This window comes from Chrysoperla carnea, chromosome 2 (genome assembly GCF_905475395.1).
Source record: "Chrysoperla carnea chromosome 2, inChrCarn1.1, whole genome shotgun sequence".
In the NCBI taxonomy this organism is placed as follows: domain Eukaryota; kingdom Metazoa; phylum Arthropoda; class Insecta; order Neuroptera; family Chrysopidae; genus Chrysoperla; species Chrysoperla carnea.
Genome location: NC_058338.1, coordinates 5559563 through 5579412, shown reverse-complemented (window position 1 = coordinate 5579412; position 19850 = coordinate 5559563). Strand labels below are relative to the sequence as shown.

Genomic DNA, 19850 nt, shown 5'->3' with positions numbered 1-19850 from the left:
CAGATTATTCTCCTAGCTTCGTTTTAAAATTTGCATATCTCAACCCGTTTTGCCCGAGTTTTCTCTATGACCACCAACTCCAATCAACTTCCCGTTGAGGCGGTAAATACCCCTTGGTCTTCTGGTGAGAGTACGGGAGTTTGGTGGCGTTAGTTAGTGGTGGAGTTTGGTGGTTTTGGTGGTTGTGGGTGGTAAAAATGTGAAAAAATATATATCTGTCCTTTTCTTACTCATAAGAACTTCTGGAATGATCTAGAAAGTTGCCAAATGTGTGTAACGGTCAAAATCGATTTGAAATTTTCTAGAAAATTTTAGAAATGGTCGAGAAAGTTTGTTTAAATCGAAAACTATAATCATAATCAACTTTAAACTGACCGCCGAGAGCTGTTAGCGCCATCCCTCGACGACCAGTAAAACTATCAAGCCAGAACCGGACACGAACTTTCTGGGCCTTCTTCCGAAATTTAAATCTTTTAATTTCAACCAAGTTTAGTGTTTTTTCAAGGGTTTTATTGTTAAAAGTAAGTTATTTATATTAAAATATTCTGCCTGGATATAAATTTTACTAAATTCAACGATTTTCTAACAAGAAAAAGGACAATAGAAGATAATAGAATAGAATAAAACTCTTCTTTCGGGTTTTATTATAAAAATCTATAACATTTACGTTAAAAAATGGATCCTTAAATATTATTTATACCATTAAACAAGCGATGTATTTTAACCCGAGCAACGCCGTGTTTGGCTGCTAGCAAATCTATCAAGTAAATCCCATATACAAAAACATGTTCAACGTTCATATAAAATTTCCTACCACCAAAAGCAATTATACCTACAATTAAAATCGGGAAATTTCCACAATAATAAAATAACAAAAAAAAAAAAGTCATCACTTACTTTTTTTTTATTAGCAACATTTGCTATCGGCGTTGAATCACCAGTACGTTTCACCCACACTTCGTCAATAATTGATGAATCATCCAATGTGGACGTACTGGATGCTTGTGATTTCATTTCAATTAATGATTGATCAAAAAAACGTTTATCTAAATGTGGACTTGGCAATGGTGATGCACGATTAAAAATACCCTGTACCGATGGTCGATATGTATCTGACGTCGTTGGAAAATGCACTGTGTACGCTTGATTATACGGTCGTCGTCGTAATGCTTGCGCAATTTGTGTTTGAGTCTGTGTTTTGGTCACAATAAATTTATGTTTAGGTCCTGTTAAAATTTTCTCACTCACTTGTGTTTGTGGAACTTGTGGTGTTTTATCCATAGATTGTTTGGATGCATTTGAGGATGCATCCGATAAACTTTTTTCACTACCACTAGTTGTTGCCGCCGAATTACCCGGAGTCGGCGGCGGTTGATGATTCTGTGAGTCTTTTTGTTCTTCGTCTTCATCCTCTTCTCGACATTCAGATAAGCGACGTCGATCGTAGTTGAAGGGCGAACATAAGTTTCGGGAAGGTAAGGCGTTCATATGTTTCAGGAAGTAATGCTTGAAGAACGTTCCTGTTTCGGAATCGCCTTCATCATCTTCTCCTTCCATTTGTAACATATCTTTAAGTGCTGCAAGTGATGAAATTGTGTTATAATGGATAGCTGACACAAGGTCGTCTTCGATGTCACTTTCATCGGATGAAGTATCAGCTGTGCCGTTTTTATGACCTCCACCACCTGGACCCGCGCCTCCACCACCCGTTTCTACCTGGGTCTCCGTACTACAATTGTTTGATGTGTTATTGTTCTTTGATGATGACGATATGTGTGTCATTTTTTCCATACTTTTATCCGATGTATGGTTGTTATTTGGTCGTATGGATGTCGCTACTGATACGTTTGAATCCATGTATTCGTCCGCACAGATTATTTACCTAATTTGGAGAAAATTTGGAAAAAAAAAAACGCATATAAAAAACTACTTTTTGTTGACGTATCAAAGTTCAAGTGATTCCATAAGTTATTGAACATATGTGTACCAAGAGTTACTATCAAATCGAGTTGATTTTTCACAGATAGATAAAAATTACTTAACAAAAAATTATTCAACGCATTAGTACAAAAATGCCCTTCGATAAGAATATCTTCATTTAATCACTTAATAAAAAATCTTCAGAAATTTACAAAAGATCTAAAATGTCTGTAATGATTGATTCAAGCTATACACGACGATTACCACCTCAAAAGTGTCAAGCAGTATCGTCTCAATACATGACAGGCAGTATCTTGTGCTCATTCAAGGATTCCTGTAGCAAAACGCTCAGAAAGCGTAATCAATAGTGATTAGCAAAATAAGTCGCATCTTGTGGTCTTGCTTTTGGTCTCGCAAATTTTTCAAGAAAAATATAATATAAGACCAAGGCATATTTTTGAAAAAGACTAATATTAAGATACAATCGTCAAGACCAATACCAAAGACAACTATGGTCTTGGTCTCGCTCGCAACTAGTAATCACCAATCAAAAAGTAACCCAAGATTTAAGTATAATCAAATCTAAACTCAAGGAACCTGCAGGAATTATTTAATTTTACATACGACAGGTCTCATACGTGTAAGAAGAAGGCCTGGCAGAAAAGTTTTGACTATTTTGCTATCTGTATCGCCAACCCGATAGGTGGATTGTCTAGAAAGGTCCAAATATCCATAGATCTAGATGCTAGAGATTCAGTAACAGGTTCCTCTTTTATTGCTTATTATTATTTTTGAAATCATTTTCATTTAAATCGGAACAAAGCAATAAAGATTCAAACAGGAAATTGTGTTATTAAATTATTTTTCTGTCTGGAATGAGCAGTTTTTAAGTTTAGCCATCCGGAAAATACATACAATAAAGAAATTGTAGCTAAGCAAAAGAGTAAGAGAGAAAACAGTAAATAAGCGCATGACGACATCACGAATTAGTAATTCTTGCATACAATGTTTTTATCACCTACTTACATTCAAAAAAAACACTACGTAAATTTTTTAGCAATACTTAAAATTTTCAAGGTTACTCCACTTTATAATATAAACTTATTTATTTTTTTTTACAAAACAGATAAAAGCATTTTATTAAAAAGTTATTCCAAAGTGGCACATATTGTTTTTAAGTATATTAAAAATATTTCCGTATAAACAAATAATCGATCAATAATTCTAAATTAAATAATTTTGACTATTTAAGATGAATAAAATTTATTGATGGCGTAATAAAATAGATCTTACAATGACCGATACACACGAGTGTAAATAAAATAACACAGTAAAATGTCCATAAAATAGTTATTTAAATTAAGTATACTCCAGGCGCTGTCGACAAGATTCGTAGACTAGGCATTGGCAAACGTGACTTACAGAAGTCTCTGGAACTCTTAACTTAACATACGAGTAAGACAGTGACAACCTAAAATACGAGTAAGACAGAGAGACAACATTTTTTTTCTACCTATCTCATTACTATTAGAGAAACTGAGATAGGTAGAAGAGTCGTATACCCATCTTGCTTCTTCCTCTATAAGCAACGCGGACTTGCATAAAGAGACACACAATAAAGTTTATGACACACAATAAAGTTTTAACAATGGTGACTTCGACTTAAAATAACTCGCCCATGCCTGTCGTAGACAACTCATATTTGTCTTAAGGAAAAATTTTATTCCGCTGTTCGAATTATCGAGCATTCGGTAAGTCATTTTTTAACAACGTTTGGAATCCGCTGACATTAAATATCAAAACGCACTCTTGCTTTTTCTAAACAACTCTAAATTTTTCATGAAGTAGTGATTGATACACAACGATATTCATAGTCCTAGTGGTCTAAGTGAAATCGACAATACCACCAGCCCAATCTCACCTCAAGAAAATCAAAATAAAGCTATGACTAGAGATGGCATTTAGTTGGCAGAACATTTGATCAGGGAACCTAAAAATTCGCTTCGTCCCAAAAAAATCTAAAAATAAATTATCTTCCCGTAGAGTCCAGTATGTACAACAGACGGATGTTATTGACAGCGTCTGGAGTAGTATAGACGTGACTATGACTATGACTGTGACTGTGACTGTGATAAACAATTTTATTAACAGAGTGAAATATAAATTTAAAATAATTAAAATTTATAATTAATAAAATTATAGAATGTGTTCGTTTTTAATTAATTATTCATTTTATTCTATTCATCATTTTTTTAAATGACATTCATAAATTAAATAGATTTAGTTTCTAATTGACTTCAAAATAAGTGAGGCGGGTCCTTCAAATCAGTACACAATAAAATGTGGTCAATTTGATAAGTTTCCGAGTTGTGCAGTTTTTATTATTTGAAGGGGGGCTTAGCGTGACTTCAACCTAGCCCCTCCCCCACTTTTAATCGTTAATTCCTGCTACGACTTAAGCAACAAAATCGAGACTAGGAAAACTAAAGAGCACATAAATAGCATTAAACTTTGAAAGCAGACCCGATTTGGTAAGTGGTAATGGGAGAAGGTCATACATAGGTTTCACTTTAAACGGTTTATTTTTTCGTAAGTGTTTACTGGAATTTTGGGTTTATACAGTTTTTACGATTTGTTTACGGAGTAGTTTGACGTCAGCCTAAATAGATTGAGTAACAAATTTGGGAAAAGAGCAACTAATTAGCACATATATATAATTTTTTTTTGGATAGAACTGACTTGGTGGGGGGAGGGTGGTTCTAGGTGACCTGAGTTCTTTACTTCAATTTAATAGAAGTGATGATAGATCAGAATCAATTTCTACAATGTTTCTCTTAATTCCTAATCAATACATAGTATAAAACAAAGTCGCTTTCTCTGTCCCTATGTCCTTTTGTATGCTTAAATCTTTGAAACTACGCAACGGATTTTGATGCGGTTTTTTTTAATAGATAGAGTGATTCAAGAGGAAGGTTTTTATGTATAATACATCCATATTATAGTAGAGTAAGGGGTTGAAATAGGGGTTGAAAGGGATATGCTTCAAAAACTAAAAAAGTTGTGCATCGATTAAGCTCAAATATTGACACGATATACAACCAGCTTCAAAGATCTATTGTTTTTATCTACTTTTAACATTCGGAGGGTAGAAAGGTGTAGCGAGAAAGTGGGAAGGAATTATCGAATATTTACAAATATACCTAAGTGGGGTATCAAATAAAAGAGCATGACGTGTACATTACAAAACTGTTATCCCACGCAAGGAAATGTGGAGGGAGGGGTGCAAGTGGGGATGTTGCCCAGCAAAGCGGGTAGTTCACAGCTAGTCAACCATAAATCGTACTCAATTTAAAATTCAGCAATAATAAAAAAAAACGTGTTTTCTAATAGCTAATACATAAAATAGTAATAATTTGAAGAACATAAATATGACTAAACAAACATTTTAGATCAATATAATAAAAAATAAATATTTCCACACTTGAAATAATTTAAACAAGTTCATGTAAATCATACACACCACTCCCATAACATTCATTATATTATTAATATTACTTAATCAATTATTATGTCAGTAAGTCTACTACTCTATACTCTAACAAGTATTAAATGTTTAATAATTATATACATTTTATACTTAATAGCACAACCATCTTCATGTCTATTTAATATTTATTTAAAACAACATCGATTAGAATCTAATCGTTTAATTTATTGTTTGCTATGTTTTTTTATATATAAAAAAAAAACTATGTCATTTTATATAGGAAAATGTGTCTAGACATATACAAAAGTGGTCGCCTTATTAGTTCAGTTGGTTAAGGCGAGTTTCTGAGATATCGCAATATTTGAATCGATTTTAGTCCGTATCTCAAAAACTATTCGACCAGTCAACAAATGCACCCGATTTTTGTACTTTTTGGGTCAAAATTACCTTATATACTGAGTTTTATCGAAATTGGAGATAAAAAAAATTTTTCGATTTTTTGAAATTTTTTTAAGGGGTACCCCTTTGAAAAAATCGAGAAAATCGTGAAAAAAATTTTTGTTGTGGAATTTGATGAAACTCGGTGGATGGGGTAATTTTGATCCAAAAAGTGCAAAAATCGTGTTAATTTAATGATTGGATCCAGTGTTTTTGAGATATCGCAATATTTGGATCGATTTTGGGCCGTATCTCAAAAACTATTCGACCAGTCAACAAATGCACCCGATTTTTGTACTTTTTGGGTCAAACGTACCTTATATACTGAGTTTTATCGAAATTGACATCAAAAAAAATTTTTCGATTTTTTGAAATTTTTTTAAGGGGTACCCCTTTGATAAAATCGAGAAAATCGTGAAAAAAATTTTTGTTGTGGAATTTGATGAAACTCGGTGGATGGGGTAATTTTGATCCAAAAATTATGAAAATCGGGTTTATTTAATGATTGGATGCAGAATTTCTGAGATATCGCAATATTTGGCCCGATTTTGGGCCGTATCTCAAAAACTATTCGATAAGTCAACAAATGCACCCGATTTTTGTACTTTTTGGGTCAAAATTACCTAATATACTGAGTTTTATCGAAATTGGAGATAAAAAATTTTTTTTCGATATTTTGCAATTTTACACACGAAAAATAATCGTTTGCCCCCTCTGAATCAGAAGTAAGAAAATAAATTACCTTAATATGTTCATTATCCAACGATTTATTATGCCTTACGGTCTGTTCATTAAAAACAAACTTATGTCAGAGTTTGTCCATCGAAAAAGTTCATTATGAGGTACCATTCGAAACCATTATTGAAGGTTTCTCAATATAGTATCAATACAAATATACGAATACTATAGGTTTATACAGAACGAAATAGAATAACGGAAATGAAGAAGAGAATTCAATTACGTTAATCGATAAATACTCTCTGACGGAAGTCAACAAAATAACTAATAATCTAACAAACACATCTTTATTTCTTAAAATCATTTTTTTCAGATATTTACATTTATAAATTGATTGTATTGGTAAAAAAAATGTATACACAAACAAAACACAATACACATATGCAAATTGTGAGATAGAAAAATATAATCGGATTAAGTTAAAAAAAAAAAAAGTATTTGTTTTGTAAATAAACTTTGTAGAAATGTACGAAAAAAGGGTACATGTGGGATTAAATGGTCATGCAAACTTTATACATATAACAATCATAGGCCTTTTCATCATGTCATAAGCGCAAGTGCAGAGTTTATTTTTTCGTACTGACAGCAATAAGTAGGACTAAGATAGAAGATATTTGTTATTCATTTTATCACATTGGTTATAAATCATTTAGTACGAAACAAATATGAATCGTGATTTTAAAAGGAAAAGCCCTATTAAATGCCTATGACTAGCACACATTCATCTTAAGGTAGTATGGGTAAAATATAAAAATAAACTTAGAAACAATTAGCCTTTTATTAAATTAAAGATAAGCATCTAAATAAGGTTTTATTCAAGTTTGAGGTTCGACCTAATCGACCTTTTAAATGAAAAATTAAAAATCGTAGTTTTTACATTAACTCAATGGGATCCCGTGCTTTATTCTTTATACAAGACCAAAATTCTCATATTTCCAAAAAACTGTGTTCACATAATAATGCACAAAAAAAAGAGCTTAAAGATATATATATATATAAAAATATTAACGATTAATCATAACTCACATTGTAATTTCCGTATATTTTCATTATGAGTATGATAACTTTCAAAATCATTAACAGATGTCGTTGCCATCGGTTCACAAGTTTAATTAATATGTCACAAAAAAATTGTTTTTATAAAATAGACAATCGACTCCGAAACTTTTAAAGAACATAACTCGGCGCTTTAAACCGTTGTAACGTTGCCAAATCTATTATTTTCAGTATGATACAAAAGATTTCTAGAGTATAGTATGTCGATAATATAGGAATTATAACTACAATAACTACAATAAAATGAATGGTCAAAAAACTATATTTTTTTTTTTTTTTTTTAATAGAATTTTATGTATTATTAATTGTTATAAAATCAGTTTAATTATTATGATAAATTATGCTAATGTGTGTATTAAATTAAAGATAATCTGTTGAAGATCCATACTACCTTAAGGTTGAACGGATATTAAGGCAAATTTGCTCTCCTAAATCTCCTCTGCTATCAATACAATAGTTTTGGAAGAAATGGTATAATAAAAGAGTTCATTTTATCACTTTTCCCATATATGTACATAGATAAACGTAACACCGAATCTTATCTCAAACTAAAATGTCAAATGTTACAACAATCTTTCTGAATTGAATATACACTGTACTGTCTAAATGTACTAACAATAATAGAATTTAACTTTACGTTCTATTTCTAAATTGAGTTTCCGATGTTTTGTAAAGTTTCAACTTGTAAGTGATGCAAAAAAACTATTTTGCAAATAAATTATTGTGTGATACGAAAATAATTGGGTTCATTATGCAAATCTGCATTTTAAAGATAATCAAAAATGATTTTCGAACTTTAATCAAAGTATAATTAATTTCAAATTGTATCAAAAAAAAAAAAAAAATGATCGATGTAAATTTTAAATCATACTGTCGTCATAAAACACAAAAAAAGCTAACTTTTTATGGACTTTGAACTTAATTCTTTTAGAAGTTATGAACAGATGTGTCAAAATTACTCATTACTTTATAATGGAAACTTTATACGAAGATACTTATTAAAAAAAAAAAGTTGTAAAAACCATGTAATAAAAATTCCCAGTTAGTTTGTTAGTTTAAAGAAATGAATAATTCACCCATGTTACAACAGCCCTCCCCCCCACCATCACAAACCCAATGGTTCAGTCCTAAAAATTTAGTGCTATTTATGTGCTAATTAGTTGCACTATTTCCGATTAGCAAGAATCAAGGATTAAGAGTGGAGAAGGGGAAAGTTGACGTCAAGCTCCCTCTCCCAATTCGAAGCTATCCATAAATTAAGTCACACCAACTTAACGATTTTTAGCTGATTTTACGAAATTCGTTTTCAATGGTTCATACAATTTTCTTTTGAAGTGGTTAAAACTATGAAATTCATATTTTGAAGAATTTTAAATGTTAAAAGATAAGTTCAAGGTACGGAATTCTAATCTAAAATAATTTAGTTTTGGTGGAGTTTATAAGTTCAGAGACCTTCAAATCTCATTCATCCGAATTTTATTTACAAAAAAAACAATAAATTTTTTAACCAATAAAAAATTTTTTGCATGACACGCACTATTTAAATTTTATACTATAAACAGTGTCAAATTTATAAAATGGTTGCATAAACCATAATAATATTTTATAAAAACAAATATATGAAATATTATAGTTGATTTTTCTGCAGATAAGAATTCCAATTTAAAAATTCTCTTGTTATTTTTGGCTTTACAATACCACGCAACTACAAAAATACATAATTTATTGTGTGCAAGTGATGCTTATAAATTTGATAATATAGATATATCTCTTCAATCATCAATACTCTAACTATAGTCGTCTCTGTTCATCAAATGATGAATCTTCGATGAACTCATTATTCAATTAAAAATTTTGTTTTTATATCATCGACAACCTTATATTTTTATGGTATGATTATAAACTATAAGATTGTCTAAATATATAAGATAGTTTTTTATCACACTCTCTAGATTTTTTGATATAAAATGCATAATAGAATGCATGAAGATAATTTTAAGAAAACGTAACTTTGTGGGAACAGCCTTAAGCGACCACTCATTATTTAGATCAGGCATGGTTAAACGTGGCTTACAGAAGCACCTCGGACTCCTAACTTAACATACGAGTAAGACAGTGACAGCCTAAAGTACGAGTAAGACAGAAAGACAATATTTTTTATTCTACCTATCTCATTACTATTAGAGAAACTGAGATAGGTAGAAAAGTCGTAAACCCATCTCGCTTCCTCTTCTATGAGCAACGTGGTCTTGGATAAAGAGACACACAATTAAGTTATAACAATGGTAACTTCGACTTAAAATAACTCGCTCATGCCTGATTTAGATTATAAACAAAAGTTTTGGAATACTGCGAATATAAAAAATAAACTACACGTATAATGTATACACATTATAAATATGTAGTATGTATAAAATCAATCAAAATAATTGTTTTATTATGTTATGTTTTTTTTTTAAATTTATATTTTGTAATAAAATCAAGGTCATAATTTCTTAAATCAAACATCACATCAATATCCATGCAACGCAACAATTTATAATAACACATGCTGCTAGCTGCTAACTTATAAAACTTATGGAATCACTTCTCTTTGTTGTAAAATATAATTTTATTTATTAATATTATAATAAATATTCTCTATAATATTTTTACATAAATTATAAATTATTTGTATGGCAAGTGTTTAGTATGAGAAACCACAAAAAAATTTTAAAAACAAAACATATTTTATAATCAATATTATTATTTATTATTACATAAGTAAATCAAAACATTTTACTAATGAAAACACTGCACAGTGTTTTTAAAATGTGTGTACAATCGTACCTGGAAAAATTTGAACTGAAGGTGAAAACAAGTGAAAACAAACAATTGACTGAGTTAATTGTTGAAATACCATGTATAGTTAGTGTTGATTTCTTTATCACATTACACATACAAACATGTGACACATACATAACTGATAATCAAGTATAGTACATATTATAAAATTTCCGCCTAATTGGCGCCCTCACGGGTAAACAGTGATGTTTACGAAAAAAAGTTTCAGAAAAAAGTTGTTTAATTTTTGATAAGGAACATTTTTTACATTTAAACTTTTGTTCTATCTCTAACGGTTTACAAGATGGGACCTACGGACCCAAGACCCAATTGACTTATGATGCTCATTTACGAACTTGACTTCACTTTTTACGTCCTGAGTACGCTGTAAAAATTTCAGCTCGATATCTTTTTTCGTTTTTGAGTTATCGCGTCCACAGACGGACGGACAACCGGAAATGGACTAATTAGGTGATTTTATGAACACCTATGGCAAAATTTTTTTCCTAACATCATTATTTTTAAGCGTTACAAACTTGGGACTAAACTTAATATACTATGTATATTTCATATATACATGATATAATGAATTGATGAAGGGAAAAAAAACCATGAAAAATTAACTAGCTGACCCGGCGAACTTCGTACCGCTTAACAGTCGAGACGTTTACATTTCAATTGACATTTTACGACAGACAATTTACATTTTACCATAAACAACTTGTTTTTGAGTAATATTACAATAGTATCAATACTGATAAATATTGACATTCATATTTATACGATACTAACGTCTAATATAGCAAACTGTTCTGTCCGAGCTGTTTCCTTGGCTGACACCGACTCCAAAAATAACAATAATTTTAACTTCATTATATTTTCGTTAATTTTTTACTTTTTAAATCATATTAATTTGTTTTTGAAAAGTTTTTCTTTTCAAGTCGGTTATCTTTTTGTTTTTTTTTTTTGTGATTTTTAGTGAATCTCAAGTACACTAACTAATTTGTCACTTAAAAAAAGAATCATCAAAATCGGTCGGCGTGATATTGAGTTATTCGTCCTCTAGTCGTGCATACTTAATGCAAATTTAAGACTTTTATGCTTTTCTCATGAATGCCGTTGTTAGAACTGAACCAAAATGAAATGGGAACACACGGGAAGCACTAGCTTTCAAATAGATAAAGAATCATCAAAATCGGTTCACCCAGTCGAAAGTTCTGAGGTAACATACATAAAAAAAAATAATACAGTCGAATTGATAACCTCATCCTTTTTTGTTTGAAGTCGGTTAAAAATCAAAACATTTCAAAAATAATTTGCATATAAGATTTAAAACTAGTTTTACAAATAAAGGTAATTTATTGATTTTCAAATAAACATTAATCATTTCAAAGATTGAAAGGAAATCGAAAAACATAACTATTGCATAAATTTTCAAATGGCAAAAAAAAAAACTGATTTGATGTAATTATAATTTGTCATTCCCATGTCGAGTCATTTTTTATTGAACTGTAGTGTACTCATATTTAAATATTCATAAAATGATGTTATTTAAATTTGCGTATGTATTTTAAATATCAATTAGTTGTTACTTAGTACTCAACAATATTTATTATATTATTGAATTCAGTTCATTGTAATAACTAAACTTTTTTGTTTGTTTGATATATTTCGGTTAAATTCGGTTAATCACCGAATCATCATCATAAGATAATGGATAGACTTGTAGACTAGGATTCATTTTTATACCATGTACTGAAATATACTAAGGTATACTAAGTTTAGTCCCAAGTTTGTAACGCTTAAAAATTTTGGTGGTCATAAAATCACTTAATTAGTCCATTTTCGGTTGTCTGTCTGTCTGTCCGTCTGTCATCACGATTACTCAAAAACGAAAAGAGATATCAAGCTGAAATTTTTATAGCGTGCTTAGGGCGTATAAGGTGAGGCCGAGTTCGTAAATGAGCAACATACATCAATTGGGTTATACATCATAAACCGTTAGAGATAGAACAAAAGTTTCAGTGTAAAAAATGTTCCTTACTCAAAATCAAACAACTTTTGTTTGAAACAGTTTTTCGTAAACATCACTGTTTACCCGTGAGGGCGAAAATTAGGCGTAAATTGTATAGTATGTATTATGTATATGGGAATATCAGTTATGTATGTGTGACATGTATGTATGTGTAATGTGATAGAGTAATCAACACTATCTATACATGGTAGATAATTGTAAGAAAATAACCGGAAGAATCATCATTTTGATTTATATATGCGTGTATTAAAATCATTCAACAAATCGGCACATTACCATCGGAAATTACCACGATTAAAAAAAGTTCCTTTACTTAAATGTAAAATTGTTAAAACAATTAATACTTGAAGTTTTTGTTGTGTAAGCAATTAAAACAAAAAAAAACATTTACAATTATTCAATAATTCAAGTTTTTTATAATGATTACTTTCAGATTATTTTTTGCTAGAATTTAAAAATAGAAAAATTTACACGATTCAAATACAAATACATTATTAAGTACACAATATTATCGGTACTTAAGGTAGTACTATCGGTAATAGACTTTGCATTCAAAATTTAATGAAACTTGGTATAGTTGTCCATTATTATATCATAATTAACCAGTTAAATTTTTAGGGGCCTTCAGAGAACATTTAAACTTTTGTTCTATCTCTAACGGTTTACAAGATGGGTCCTACGGACCCAAGACCCAATTAACCTATGTTGTTCATTTACGAACTTGACCTCACTGTTTACGTCCTCAGAAAGCTATAAAATTTTCAGCTTGATATCTCTTTTCGTTTTTGAGTAATCGTGATGACAGACGGATAGACGACAGACCACAGGCGACAGACGACAGACAGACAACCGGAAATGGACTAATGAAGTGATTTTATAAACATCTATACTAAAATTTTTTTGCTTAGCATCAATATATTTAAGCGTTACAAACTTGGGACTAAACTTAATATACCTTGCATATTACATATATGCAAGGTATAAATATATGATGAAAATCTATTTTTATACCTGTTAAGGTTTTCTAAGCCAACGAAACACGTTGTTTTCAACTTTAGAAGACTATATTTTTCAACAAAACACATGAATTGAGTTTCTAGATATTTAATAATATAATAATCTAGAGCCTAAGTGGGTGAGCGGTCTAAGGCGCTAGTCTCCGATCGTTTAGTCTATTGACTGAGGTTGCGGGTTCGAATCCAGGCAGTGTCAACAATATATAATTAATGGGGGCGGTAGAATTGATCACATTCTCCACCCACATCAAAATGTAATTGTAAAATATGTTTGTAAGTTAAATAAATAAAGATTAACAAATAATGATGTGGGTGGCCTCTGATATAGGCGTATATGTCAAGAAAACGGAGATTAAACCCCATTATTATAATATAATAATCACACGTTGAGATTGACGTCTGTCGCTTTTTAAACAATCTTATGGCCTTGGCCTTCATATTTGACAGAAGTCACAATAGACATTTTTTGCATTTTTTTATAGTGATTTCAATAGCACCCCTCTTCTTACACATACAAGAAAACGATCAAGTAAAAAAGAACCCTTTTTACATAATCACAAAACAAAATCGCTTGGCAACAGTATTAATACTCAAAAAAATTGAAACACATTGCACCATTAATTTTATTTAACGGGTTTCAACATTTATAATATTAAATAACTCAAACACAAATTGTAACTGCACGTGATCAGATCATCAGTTCATGTGTTTTGGACAACTGTTGTCGCCGATAAATTATTATTAATAAAACAAGAGGGGTTGCTTTTTATAATAAATATCTACTAATTTTTATTCATTTCTCTTTCATATTCGTAAACGTAAATAATTACTTAATTAAGCTTCGTTTGTCCTAGAATTACTTGCAATCTCTTGTACACACCCTTTAAATAAAAAAACAATTTCCATGAATTTTCCATGACTATACACAGATCAATAGAAAGTTATTTTTTTTGAGGTTAAATCTAAATCACTTGCCATAGAAATAAATTGCCAAATAAAAATTAGAACAAACCTTTCAAATTTCACACACAAAAAAAAACATTTAAAAAAAATTTCACTTATAAACAAACCACACACACTGAGAAAAACACCTCACAAAGTTTATTTTTTTGGGAAAACTTCACATTTAAAAAATTTTGATTAGCACTTAAATAATATTACACTTAAATTACAGTATTTTTTATTGTTTTAATTAAAAAAAACACTTTTTAGGCTTCATGTAAACGTGGCTCAGATCAAACATTGTGCTGTTTTTTTAATAAAAAAATATATAAAAATGTCTTTTTGTATAAAAAAAAAGGCATGATAAAAAATGGTGCACTTGTAGGCTCCTCTAGCGTGTAGATATGTGCTAAAGATTGAAATATGCATTAAATTATTTTGATTTTGTATCATAAAAATGACAGTAGTTAGAAATACTTATTTGGAATAAGGCATCCCGGTGACTACTTTCCCAGCTGATCATTTTAACTTGTAGTTTTATTGTTTATTAAAAACACCGTTGGAGGTCGACACTGTAAAATGAGAACGCGCGTGTCTTTAAAAGTTTAAACTAACATAACATGCTTGTTCATGATACAGATGTGAGTTTAAAATTTAAATATTATTTCTTTCTTTTAAATTCTAACTAAAAAGATCTATTTTCATTTTATGAAAAATCACGTGGAATTTTTGTGTTTACTAATTACTTAATTTTTAAATCCTTTATTTTGTTTTTATTTTTTCTCTTAAAATATTTAGGAATAATATTGTTTTTAGGTAAGTACTTATTAGATATAATTGTTGACAATGTATTTTCAGAATTTAGACAATAAATGATAATCTTTATTTACATTTCTTATTAAAACGTGATTAATAATTACCTTCTATTCATTATTTTTAGAATAAATCTTTCAGTGTATAAGTCCAAAGATTAATTTTTTTTAATTGTATCGTCAAAATACGAAATTTTTTTACACAACGTTATTATTTTAGATTTTGAAGAAAATTGAAAGTTTTTTCTTCAAATCATTAATTATAGAGTTCCACAAAGTAAAGCTCTACAATTTTGATAAACCAAGTATGTAATCCTACTAAATTTGGGTCAAATTTTTCAAATTTGTGATCAAAATTAACCTAGCTCTAATAGGTTTCAATAATTTGGAGTCCTGGTCCCGGAATTAAGCACATAAGTGACAGCTAGCGAAAAACTGACATCACAGCTGAAAAGAATGACCCAAAATTAGTGGGTTTCAAAAAAAATTCCAATAAAATCGGATCAAATTTGCTTGAGTTATCAAAAAAATCGAATTTTTTAACTTGATGACGTCATCAGAATCCAAAAAATTTAATTTTGCTCTATCACATCCAAATTTTATCCAATTTTGATAAACCAAGTATGTAATCCTACTAAATTTGGGTCATACTTTTCAAATTTGTGATCAAAATTAACCTAGCTCTAATTGGTTTCCTGAATGCGGAGTCTTGGTGCCGGAATTAAGCACAAAAGTGATAGCTAGAGAAAAACTGGCATCACAGCGGAAAAGAATGACCCAAAATTAGTGGGTTTCAAAAAAAATTCCAATAAAATAAAATCAAATTTGCCTGTGTTATCAAAAAAATCAAATTTTTTAACTTGATGACGTCATCAGAATCCAAAAAATTTAATTTTGCTCTATCACATCCGAATTTTATCCAATTTTGATAAACCAAGTATGTAATCCTACTAAATTTGGGTCATACTTTTCAAATTTGTGATCAAAATTAACCTAGCTCTAATTGGTTTCAAGAATGTGGAGTCCTGGTCCCGGAATTAAGCACAAAAGTGATAGCTAGTGAAAAACGGGCATCACAGCTGAAAAGAATGACCCAAAATTAGTGGGTTTTAAAAAAAATTCCAACAAAATCGGATAAAATTTGCCTGTATTATCAAAAAAATCAAATTTTTTAACTTTATGACGTCATCAGAATCCAAAAAATTTAATTTTTCTCTGTCACATCCAAATTTTATCCAATTTTGATAAACCAAGTATGTAATCCTACTAAATTTGGGTCATACTTTTCAAATTTGTGAAAATTGAAAATTTGGGTGCCTCCTTTGGCACGCTCTAGTTACGGACCTGCCTAATTTTTATCACCAATGTTAAATATTCTGTTATTTCTTTATTATTTTATCAAAAGAAGAAAAAACTGTAGTTACAAATAAAAATATTTCTTGTTTTCGCATAATTCGACCCAAAAATAGGAATAAACAATTGAATATTAGCTTGAAAATTTACTTCTTATAATAAACAAATATTTTTACTTACCCCATCATCGATTTGATTAATATCTCCTTCAAAATCCCAATCGTTCGGTTCGGGACTTTCCGAACGACTGCGTGGTGGTCGTGGCTCTACATGTAAAGGATGATCCTCCGGTATAGATGCGAACGGTAATTTTTGTGGCCGTGCACGTGGCAGTGCCGGCGACGATTGTTGCGGTAAATTGCCATATCCACTACTAAGTGGATCAGCATTTACAGGTATTACAGCAAACTTTCGATTGTTTGTTGTGACAACTGTTGCCCCTGTAAAAGAAAACAATTCCTCTTTAAAAACCCTATTGCGAAGTAAGGCGAGAGTGTCGTAATGACTGTTTTACTTTAACATACTTTCGCGAGTAAATTCGGCGAAGATACTACGAGAGAATATGGACGGGGGGCTTAAGAGTTAAAAATACTGCGGATTACAATTAATCAAGGCAAGGTTTTCTCAGGGTCAACTCCAATCAATTTCCTGTTGGGGCGATAAATACCCCTTGGCCTCCTGGTGAAATTAAGGGAGTTTGGTTGCGGTGGGTGGTTGAAGGTGGAAAAAATGTGAAAAAATACATAGCTGTCCTTTGGTTATTCATGTGAACTTTCGGAAATTTTCAGAACAAATTTCTGGAATGATCTAGAAAGTTCCAAAATGGGTGTAACAGTCAAAATCGATTCGAAATTTTCTAGAAAATTCTAAAAAGTTCTAGAAAATGATCTAGAAAGTTTTTTTAAACCGACAACTATAATTATGATCAACTTTAAACTGACTGCCGAGAGCTGTTAGCGCCATCTCTCGACGACCAGTAGAACTATCAAGCCAGAACCGAACACGAACTTTCTGGGCCTTCTTCCGAAATTTAAATCTTTTAATTTCAACCAAGTTTAGTGTTTTTTCATGAGTTTCATTGTCAAAAGTAAGCTATTTATGTTAAAATATTCTGTCTGGATATAAATTTTACTAAATTTAACGATTTTCTAACAAGAAAAAGGACAGTAGAAGCTTATAGAATAGAATAGAATCTTTCTCTCGGGTTTAATTATAGAAATCCATAAACATGCGATGTTTTTAACTCGAGCAACGCCGGCTTTGGCTGCTAGTTTTATATACATAATTATGTAAATGTTTGTAAGAGTCATTATTGTAAATTGACACTCCTGTATAATTATTCTATATGTAATTTAAAATACATCAAATAATCTAATCGTAACAAGAAAATGCGGATATAATAATCTTCATTCTACACACTTCCACACATTAAAAGTAAACAAATTTTAAACAGAAAAATTATACATGATTTATTCATTATTTTTTCCTGAACAAAAATATAAAAAAAATAAATGGCATAATGACAACTAATCATGTTCCTGGGTGTGTATTTGTGTATTGTATTTTTGTATGTATTGTATACTTATTTTTTTATTTCAAGCACTCTGATTCAAACATTCTCATGTAAACAACGAAAAATTTTAAAACACGTGCGTTACAACTAATTTTAATATAAAACATATAACACCAGGGTGATTCTTTAGTTTTTATTCATATGCTTCAGAAAATCTCTATATATTATAAATGTGAAAGTAAGGATGTTTGTTTGTTTGTTTGATACGCTTTCACGCAAAAACTAGCGAATGGATTTTAATGAAACTGTACAGCAATATAGCTCATACATCAGTGTAACATATGAGCTATAATTTATAAAAATTTAAAAATTTAAAAAAAAAAATTAAATTTAATCTGACATTTATTATTTTAAATTTTTACAGAAATCTTTATGGTTCATAATGATTGATCATCATTTTGAACCATAAATTAAGAATTTCTGTAAAAATTTAAAATAGTAAATGACAAACAATTCATATCCACCTTTTCTGATATACTCAATGAATTATTACTATTTTACAATTTAAGAAATAGAAAACTGTGCATATCTTTTAGCACGTAAAACAATCCCTACAAGTGCTATGGAAGGGGGATAAGTGAGATCAAGTCAGGTGGAGGCTATAAAGCGATGGTTTTTACTTTTAAGCCAAGTGAAACGGGCGGGTATCAAGCCAGTAATAGAACAAACGATCGATAAATTTTATTCCAGACATATTTCACAACCCTTATAAAAATGAGTCTCTCATTAATTCGTTCATCCACATATATCAGGATATCTCCGATGATAAATCTGAATAAATCAATCAATAAGAATTGGTAAGAACTAGTACACTACCGTTAGGCTAATCTGGGTACCGAGCCACTCTGGCGTCTGAAATGCCCCTTTCACCTAAGCCTGTTATTCCCATAGCAAGAAGTTCCGTAATTTACCGAATAAAGGAATTACCAAAACAAGCCCATCTTGATTACTGGGACTTTGCGCAGGGCATGTAACAGATCAAATTGTGTACTAGGCCATTCGACCGAGCTGAAATTTACTAGAGCACAGTTGAGAAGGGTGGTGGGACTCTTTACGGGACACTCGACTGAACTATTACCTTCATAACATGGGGATCTCTGATGATCCCACTTGTAAGGCCTTTATAGAGGACGGTGAAATCTTCATACACGTTATTGCCTCAGATTCAGAATGTTCGGATTCGAAACCTTAGATTCATCAATCTTACCTACGGATTCCGACGGAGAAGCTATGGGCTTTCTGCGTGACATCTGGCCTCGACAGAATTCTCCAGCTTCATCTGATCAAAACTACAGACGTCTCCCCTTCGGATAACAGGTTGTTCTCAAAGAGGGCGAATTTCAAAGACATTATAGTATTTGGCTTGTCAGAATTGTTGACATACTGTATGGTATTCATTACTTATATGTTGTATGATATTACCATGGATATGTACTATAATTACAACATACGTGGGTATTACACATATAGTAAGCATTACATTGAACTATCACCAACTGACAGCTCACATACGTCGTCAACAGAGTGCACCAAAAAGACTGCGTTTAAACATCTTAAAATTAGAGCCTAAGAGACCCAAAATTATTCCAATCTTCATGTTTATAAATTTTGTAAACAACCTTATAATTATACAATGTATATAAATATTTGTAACTTA

General features: G+C 30.6%; 1 protein-coding gene across 2 annotated transcripts in view; it reads right to left on the bottom strand.

The window, feature by feature from the left end:
• LOC123293765 overlaps positions 1-14656 on the bottom strand; it is a 98375-nt gene extending 83719 nt beyond the window's left edge. For both annotated transcript variants that reach the window (XM_044874670.1, XM_044874671.1), the window contains exons 1-2: positions 14526-14656; positions 898-1882 (exon numbers count right to left, since the gene is read on the bottom strand). In XM_044874670.1, the coding sequence (XP_044730605.1) occupies positions 898-1857 (960 nt within the window). In that variant the 5' untranslated portion in view covers positions 1858-1882; positions 14526-14656. The remainder of the gene's footprint in view (positions 1-897; positions 1883-14525) is intronic.
• Positions 14657-19850: the final 5194 nt, after the last annotated feature.